Source organism: Cicer arietinum, chromosome 4 (assembly GCF_000331145.2).
Source record: "Cicer arietinum cultivar CDC Frontier isolate Library 1 chromosome 4, Cicar.CDCFrontier_v2.0, whole genome shotgun sequence".
Classification (NCBI taxonomy): Eukaryota; Viridiplantae; Streptophyta; class Magnoliopsida; order Fabales; family Fabaceae; genus Cicer; species Cicer arietinum.
In genome coordinates, this window is record NC_021163.2 from 3,148,691 (window position 1) to 3,157,415 (window position 8,725).

General features: G+C 34.2%; 1 protein-coding gene across 3 annotated transcripts in view; it reads right to left on the reverse strand.

Moving 5' to 3' along the window:
- Positions 1–320: 320 nt before the first annotated feature.
- Positions 321–8,725, reverse strand: part of LOC101504250 (uncharacterized) — a 9,256-nt gene continuing 851 nt past the window's right edge. For 2 of the 3 annotated variants that reach the window (XM_004495310.4, XM_004495309.4), the window contains exons 2-9: positions 7,563–8,286; positions 5,503–6,580; positions 3,049–3,301; positions 2,733–2,939; positions 1,923–2,096; positions 1,387–1,575; positions 1,187–1,300; positions 321–806 (exon numbers count right to left, since the gene is read on the reverse strand). In XM_004495310.4, the coding sequence (XP_004495367.1) occupies positions 504–806; positions 1,187–1,300; positions 1,387–1,575; positions 1,923–2,096; positions 2,733–2,939; positions 3,049–3,301; positions 5,503–6,580; positions 7,563–8,232 (2,988 nt within the window). In that variant the 5' untranslated portion in view covers positions 8,233–8,286 and the 3' untranslated portion in view covers positions 321–503. Of the gene's footprint in view, positions 807–1,186; positions 1,301–1,386; positions 1,576–1,922; positions 2,097–2,732; positions 2,940–3,048; positions 3,302–5,502; positions 6,581–7,562; positions 8,614–8,725 lie in introns of those variants that run through there. The other variant, XM_073367544.1, reaches the window with a different exon arrangement.

The window sequence follows — 8,725 nt, forward strand, 5'->3', positions numbered from 1 at the left end:
CCAATGAATTCCATAAATATTGATTGAAGGGAGACATTGAACCAATACATCATTCGTAATGATATTGTAGGCCTCATTAACTGCATAGACACCAGCCTTATCGTTGTTCAACACCCACCAATCACTTCCACCCGAATGCCACGATAATTCAAACAAAGGAACAAACATGAATAACTACTAAATTTGTAGAAAACTTTATCGTGGTCTTTTTCCAAAAGTTATTCCTCACGTTGCAAGTCAAATTATGAAACCAAATTTGGTGGATGCTTGTCTAATATATGAGGATACAATTTCACTCACTTAGACAATAACTTCTCATATATAAAATGAACTTCTCATATATAAAATGAACTTCCTTTACCAGTTCTATGATATAAAAGGTACAAGATTTTAAAAGGCCAATATTATTATTACTCTTTATTATTGTTAAAAACAAAAGCTGCTATACTAGACTAAATTGTAATTAAATATACAAAAAAAATAAAACAATGATTGAATATATGTTATTCACTACTCTTCCACACTTCTCGCAAAAGTTCATATCGAACAACCTTACGACCTCCCTTTACTACCGCAAATTTTTTCTTAGGATCATCCATGCCAAGAGCAGAAAGTGGTGAATCTAACTCATCAAGTTCATCATCACTTGTATATAACTTTTTAAGCACAAATGATCCACTTCTTAGTGAAGGGGTTCCCACTTCTTGAAGCATACCCACAACTGAAGAAGCTGGAGGTGGTGCATAGGATGTGGAACCAGCACTGCATGGAAAACTTGTTATGGACCCTTCATCATCCTGAATATCCTAAAATCAAGAAAATAATAGTTACATTTATATATGTTTTTAGTTTAAAAGACATGCACTGTGAGTATAAATCAGTATTAGACTGACACGCTAAATGATAGTTCACTATTTTGCCACATCACTCCCCTCTTATGTGTATAGTTCAATTTGAGATTGTATAAAGTGAAAAAATAGTGAATTATTATGGGTGGTCAATGTAAAACAGATTTAGACTGACATATGCCACTTTAACTCTATTTTTCACTCTATGTTAAAAGTTAAAGGGCTAAAACAATGCATAGGCAAACACAGAATGTAGGCATTGATATAATCCACTGACCTCATCATAGTTATTGCCTGTACTCAAAGAGAAAGAAAAATCATGAAACAAATTAACCAACCTCATTGTTCAAGGCCTCGAGAACAGCATCCGGAACAGGTCCGGGGGAGAACTCATCGGGAACAAAATTGTAGACAACCTGTTTTATCAATGATATGCCAAATCTAGGACATACCTATCGAAAATTTTTGCAAAATTAAAATCTATTTCCCAAAAAGTAGAAATGAAAAACACAACTCAACCAATCAAAACTAATCAAACCTCTTTTCTCATAGACACGTCTGCCAGCATATCAAAAGGAAGCATCATAAGATCACTCAACGCATTCAGGAGAAGGAAAGGTTTGAAGGACGATTCATATTTTGAGTCATCATTTTCATTTTTGTCTTCATGAGAGTCACAATCATCAATGCCAAACAAATCTGAAAGCCATCTTGACCAGTCACCAACCTGAGTATAGACAATGTGAAGTTACCAAGAGTACGTTCATTACTTCATTACCAAAGATGCACAACATAGAGCATCACTGACAACATTTATTTAAATATACGTCATCATCCAACAAATTTACAAGGACATTGCAAGGGCCAAGGAGTATGTCTAAGCAAACTTAAAAAGGATGTGTTTTAAGCAGAGGGGGTACCCAGGAAAAGAAAAACTTCATACCTCTAAAATAGTGTTAACTATGAATGCATCAAAGATTAAAAACTTCGAAGTTCAAATTAATTTCAAATTTTGAATGATGATAATGAATTCAAAAATCATATTCTCAAAAGATCAAAAGTTTAGTCACTCACGGCATTCTTTAGTTGAGCACCAGCCCCAAAACCTGATTTTCCAGCTGCAATAGGAAGAACCTTAGAATCACTAATAGGGTCAGATATAGGATCTGTTGGCATCTCATCGGCTGATTCCCGAAGAATAGCATTGAACATCGCCACATCAAGTCTATTAACCAATTGTTCCATCACCTACCACCACAAGAGAAGTCCTATTTCAATCAGCTTGCATTTCAATTATTTAAAGAGAAAACGTGAACATCTACATTATCTATCCAACTTTGAACTTTTCAAGAATAAACTAATGATATAACTACTATACAGTGAACACGAGGAAAAAAGCCTATGTTTCCCTTAACTTTCAAGAATCAAATAACCCAAAAGCAGGTCCGATAATGGTTTTTATCTCGAAATAAACAGGGGTTACTCATGCAAAGGCCTTTAATTTCAAACCATGGACAAAACAGACCTTATGTAGAAATTTAAATCATCTATGAATAGGCATGGTGAGGATTGAAGTTATGACCACATGGCCAAAGAGGTTCAATGTCATGCCAAGAATCAAATCAACAAGAACCTTAGGGTGTCAAGTATCTGCCAAAAATGGTTTTCAAAGTTATCTCTAACAATAAATATCCACTAAACAGAATTTCCAACATTTTAAGATACGGCTTAAAAATCAGAGTGAAGAAGACATCAACCAAGCTAGATGATTTGTCATATTATTTAACATATATATCTACATCCATATACATGTAAAAAGAAGAATATAAGAATGAATCCAGCATTGAAACTCGTTGTATCCGAAATACAGATGTTAAATTATACCATTCTAGATATCACAGGCAAGCAGCCACATTCAAGCCCTCCAGCTCGAAGAGGACAAAGCCTTTCACATGCATCCTTGAAAGCTCTTTTCCATAAATCAATAGAAAAGTTTCCTTGATCTTGATCCCCAATAGTATATCTCTTCCCATAGGTTTTCCTAGAGGTAGAGCTTTTAGCTGCTGAAGACTGCATGTACGGAGTCAGAGTCTGAGGACAACAAACACAAAAATATCAGTAAAAAGTACAGGGCCATTCAGCTTCAAATCAAAGCTTCAAGAGAGATGACGAAGAAGCAGAAGATGGTTTATGATTCAACCTGCCACCATACTGACTCAACAATTCGAGAGAATATCCATGCTTCAACCTTTTCCAATGCAACTAAGAATGTCTCTGGATCCAGCCAGCTACGCAAACATTCTTCTGTATTTTCTTTTTCCTCCTCGTGTAAAGTATCATCATTGCCGTAACATTCATTGTTGATGCATGGACCATCACCAAAGTGTATACTTTCAACTCCTTTGCTCAGAATTGCTCTCAGAAATATCAGGTTTGAGAACCAGAATGTCAACCTATTTACGGTTACAAAACAGAAAACTAAGAACTGGTTTAAATTGCATGCAAATGATGAAAACTATGTTGAGGCCTTTTTGAAATCGATAATCAATCATACAAACTTCAATAGATACAGTAATAATCAATCTTTATCCCATTAGTTGGGATTGATTACATTGATAAAACAATCATTATGTTCTAATAACAAAAGTCATGTTTTCACTAAAAACCAATTTCGAACTTTATATAAAAGTCTTTTTTAACTATTTGTCCCTAAGCTCTATTTGTCCACCTAATTAAATTATTCCATTTGACCTTTTTTCTTCTTGGAGACCTAGTTCTCTCATGAACAGACCACCTTAGATTAGTCTCAATCGTATTCTCAAATCTCAATTGTATTCTCCTTAATACTTGCTTATCCAACTTTCTCTCGAATACATTCCGTTAGAATATTAGAAAATATCTTATAATATATTTTATATTATATTAGAGTATCTTGAGTTATTTCCTATGATCAATTTATAATCATAAAGATATTTTAGAATATCTCATTATTATTGTGATTTGTTCTTTGATTTAGGATTGGGCCTATGTATCTCTATAAATAGAGATTAGTATTGAGTCTTTTGTAATCAACTTAGCATAATACTATTATTAATAATATTTGATTTCTTATTATATTCTCTCCTTCTTTTATCTAAAATCCCACAACTTCAAGGTATCTAAAGCCTCTTTCGATCCTCCTTGGATTGTCTCACCACTATTCTGCTTCCGAGTTCCTAACAGTTTGGAAATATAATCATAGTTTCCCTTTTCTGACATGATCTTTTTTTTTTTTACTGTTGTCACTTCCGCTTACAATTGCCGCAGCTGAAAAAGTTTTCCAGCAAATTTTCCGACATAATCACTTCCATTGTGTGCGAAATCTCCCAATCTACACAACCCAGATTGTTCAAGCCAAAAGTTTCTCCACGTGCACTCATGCGCCTCCAAGATTCGCGCATTCATCTCACGCGCCAGTCTCGAGCGCAAGCGCGTCTGTCCGCCTTCTGGCACAATGTTTCGGTCGTCCAAATTGGGTTTTCCCTCCTGATTCCATATCTATTTTCAGTTTTTATTTCGAGCCACGAGCATACAGGCTGCTTCTTGTTCGGTGTTTGTCATGCAATTTGGTTCTTACTAACATATTATATCAGTGGCTTCTATTTCCACTGACGATCATTCCAGTGGTCTCTTTTTCCACATATGAATCATATTAATGATGACTTCTTTTTCCGTTCATGGTCATCCAAACGGTGTTTTTTATTTTCATGACTCACTTTAGCTTGGCAATTTGTCCTAGATGCACTTGCGACTTGCTCCATCTTTGTCCCAGATGTATTGGTCTCCCCTCTCTCTTCTTGAAGCACGCCTCACCCTCCTCGAAGCAGATTCAAGTTTAAATATTTGGGTCTCCAATATTATTGGTTTGAAGCTTCCAAATGCAGTTTTTTTGAAGGACGGACCTTGCTTTGTTCAATTGCTTGCCATGAATTTCTCTCAGGTTAATGATCACTGAAGCTATTTGGCTAGGCTGTCTTTATAGCAATTTTCTCCAACTTCACCTACATCCTTGAGTTGCCTTTTTTATTTTGCGGAACAATACATTGTTTTCTTGTAACAAGCTAAAGCTTAGTAAGTTTTAGCTTGAAGGGAAGTGTTAGAATATTAAAAAATATCTTATATTATCTTTTACATTATATTAGAGTATCTTGAGTTATTTCCTATGATCAATTTATAATCACAGAGATATCTTAGAATATCTCTCATTATTATTATGATTTGTTCCTGATTTAAGATTGAGTCTATGTATCTCTATAAATAGAGATTAATATTGAGTATTTTAATCAAGTTAACATAAAACTATTATTAATAATATTTGAGCTCTTATTATATTCTCTCCTTTTTTTATCTAAAATCCCACAACTTCAAACACATTCATTCTCAATATTCCATTTTATGTATGCTCAATAGAAAAGAAAATTCTATATTGTTTTTTCACATACAAGGAGCATTTTCTCCATATGTAGGAATAGAAAGTTTGTTGTCTTAGGCTACACTTTCATCAAAAGCTATGTTGCAATTTAGAACCATAAGAACAAGATCGTCGGTGTATGCTCCTGAACTATTATATCATTTCAGCATAGTTAAGAAAGTTAAGAAATCAATTTTTATATACCTTGGGACATCATTCCCACATACTTTAGAAACCAAAACAAATCCTGAGATAGTACTCTGGGCTGCACTAGCTATTTTAGCAGGGGAGCCAACTCTATGAGCATGGAAGTAGAATCTAGACAACCGCCGAGCAGGTGCATGAACCTTGTTTGATGAGCCGTGTTCAGCAATAACTGAGTACATTGAAGCTTCAAGAGCAGCAGCTTCCCTCAGCTCTTCACGAAGCCTTTCAACTTCAGCCTTCAATTCGGTATTGTCATTAAGAAAGCTTCCATTCACATTAATGTCTTTATGACAAGCAACACCAACATGAACACCATTTTCCTGATCTAAGTTCTGACTCCTGGTGAACTGCCCATAGGTCTCAATAGGTTGTAAAAGAAACTTTTCATTTCTCACATCATCTGCTTTATCATTTGTCGAAATAATTGTTGGATGTTCATGTGGTTTTTTACTTGGCAGAAGAGTATCACTACATAATTTTCCTGCCCTTGTAGATTCATCATCTGAAAAATTATTATCAAGCACATTTTCTAACATTTCATTACTTATAGTAAACTGTTCTTGTCCTCTTATTCTGTTGTCCATTTTCTCTTTGTCCTCCATCACACCAATGTTAAAAACATTGCTAACTTTCTCGGGACTCTTTTCTTTATATCTCCGGTTTTCTGAGCTATCTTCTTGATTTGTGCTATCCTCTGGAGTCACTTGAGATTGGGAAGATATTTCGAAGTGTGATCTCATACTTGATGAAATGAACGAAGATGAAGATTTGGCTTTGAATATATCACCAGTGATATCTAGCGAACGGGATTGTTCAATGCTTTCTTGGATTTCAGAACTTGCATCAGCAACCTTGATACTTCCCTCAGAAATTTTATGCAAAGAAGGCCTGCCATTTTCAGCGTTTTCTGTATCTGAGCGTAGAACCATAGAAGAAGAGGGAGATTTGACGCCATTGACCTGTGTGGATGTTTCAGCCGTTGTGTTTACAAGTAAGCTAGAAGAAGTACTTTCTGAGGGTATAATACATTTTCCATTAGATCCCTTTGTTCCTCCTTCACTGATTTCGATGCTGTCTGAAATCAAATTTCAACAGGCTATTAAAAATGACAGACTAGAAAATTTAATCTCTGCGTGCATATTAACAGTCCAGAGATCAGGTAATCAATATAAAAATTATAGCATCTGTAATACGTCTTCATAGTTCCATATAGTTCCTTCACTATGTATCTAGTAGCTAAGTACAATTCAAAAAGAACCGGTCAACAAATTTAGAGTTCAAATATTTGATCATTTTATGTGGAGCTAAAATGACACTTAAAAACCAACCTTATATTTTTTTTTTTTGGTGAAGAAAAAATCAACCTTATATGAAAATTGATACACAAATGTTAAATGAGCAATCAAATATAGGATAAAGTCATCCCATTTCATAAATATGCTAAGACCAACAGAACATGAATTGCAGCAGCATACAAACAAGCATAACTTGATGCAAATGATCAACGCATATGTGCACACTGACAATTAAGAGGAAAAGAAGCAACTGATACTATAAGTCTATAACCAAATGTAAAGCATCATAGTAGTTTTTTCTTGAGCAAAATCCAGCTAAATAGAGTGATAGAGAATTTGTGGTCAAATGGTCAATTACTGGCAAATCATAACAAAGGAATATTGTTAGGAACCCAAGAATTGGAATCCTGAGAAAGAATACTTTTATTGAGAGCTACGAGAGAAATCTTTCCTCCAAGGGTTTTCTCTTCATAATAGAGTTGCTACTCTATTGAACAATTGATTACAATATTCAAAGATGAACCTCTCTAACTCCATAACCTCCCTATTTATACAAATAGCCTTATAACAACCTCAACTAACTAACTAATTATTAACTAACTTGTACTAACTAACTCCTAACTACTCTAATATTCATTGACTATATCCTATCAAATATAATGTCCATAAATGTATAAAGCAATTAATCACAAATATCATTTATCATTAAGCACAATTAGAAAATAAATCACTTTAGTACTTTTTAATTAAGAAGGGGCAAACCTCCTGAAGTATCTGAAGCAGATCTGATAGTTTGCAAGGGATTTGAAGGAATGTCATCATTTTCATCATCAGTAAAAGATGCAATTTCAACATCATCATGATCATCATCTCTAACTGACTGTGATACAAACTCACTTTCTTCCTTTTCTAGTGACAATTCCTTTGAAAAGTTGCTGCTTGGTGATGAGCTTGAACACTCTATATCAAATGGCTGAATATTAACATACAGAAACGGTTGCGCCGAGTTCCTGAAACTCTTCTTGCAGTTCAACTGAACACTTATGGCTTTAGCTTCCTTAATAATCCCAAACTCTGCAAAATTTATAACGGCTGATCCTAAAAGTTGACTCTTCACTGTCCTATCATACAAGTGAAACTCTAAGTAGTTCTTCTTGAAACTTTCGTGGTTTTTTCCTTTCTTGGAAGCTTCTCTACACATAAATACTGAAAGCCTGAAAGGTTCATTAAACTCGATTTTTCCATTACCGACATTCGAGGCAAGAGACCCCGAAACTCGGTCACCATTTTCCCAGTTCAGGAGCACAGATTGAACAGACCTAAGTGATTGTGAAGGTGGCCATGGTTTGATCTCTTTAACATGGATGTTGTAGTTAACTTGGATTGAATTTGAAACACTTTTTCTACTCTTTGTTCTTATTCCCAAAACCATCTTCACAAAAAATTACAACTACTACTCTTGGTGAATATATGCTGCTGAGTCAGTCTAAATGATAAAACACAGAACAAAAGTTAGAGAAAAAAAATGAGGATTTTCTATAACATTCCAAACATACTTAACTAATTCACATAGTAGCAAAAAGAACCAAATTTAAAAATAACAAATATTTTATAGTAAGTTAAAAAAAAATGATAATTGGCAAGAGATGGTTGAAAAATAAAACAAGCCAGCTATGAGAATGTGAGGAAGTCTATTCTTATTTCATTACTAATATAAAATTTTGAAGCAATGCATCATGTGTTGTTATAGAAGACATAATTATTCCTTTTAAATAATTAATTAGTTGATGAGAATTGAAAACAGAACAATTTACATAAACATGAATGGGGGAAGAAGACAAAATGTACCGAGTGGAATGAGGTAAGAAAGAAGAAATAATTAATTAGTTCATTAAATTAAGCATGATAATGATAATAAGGAAAGA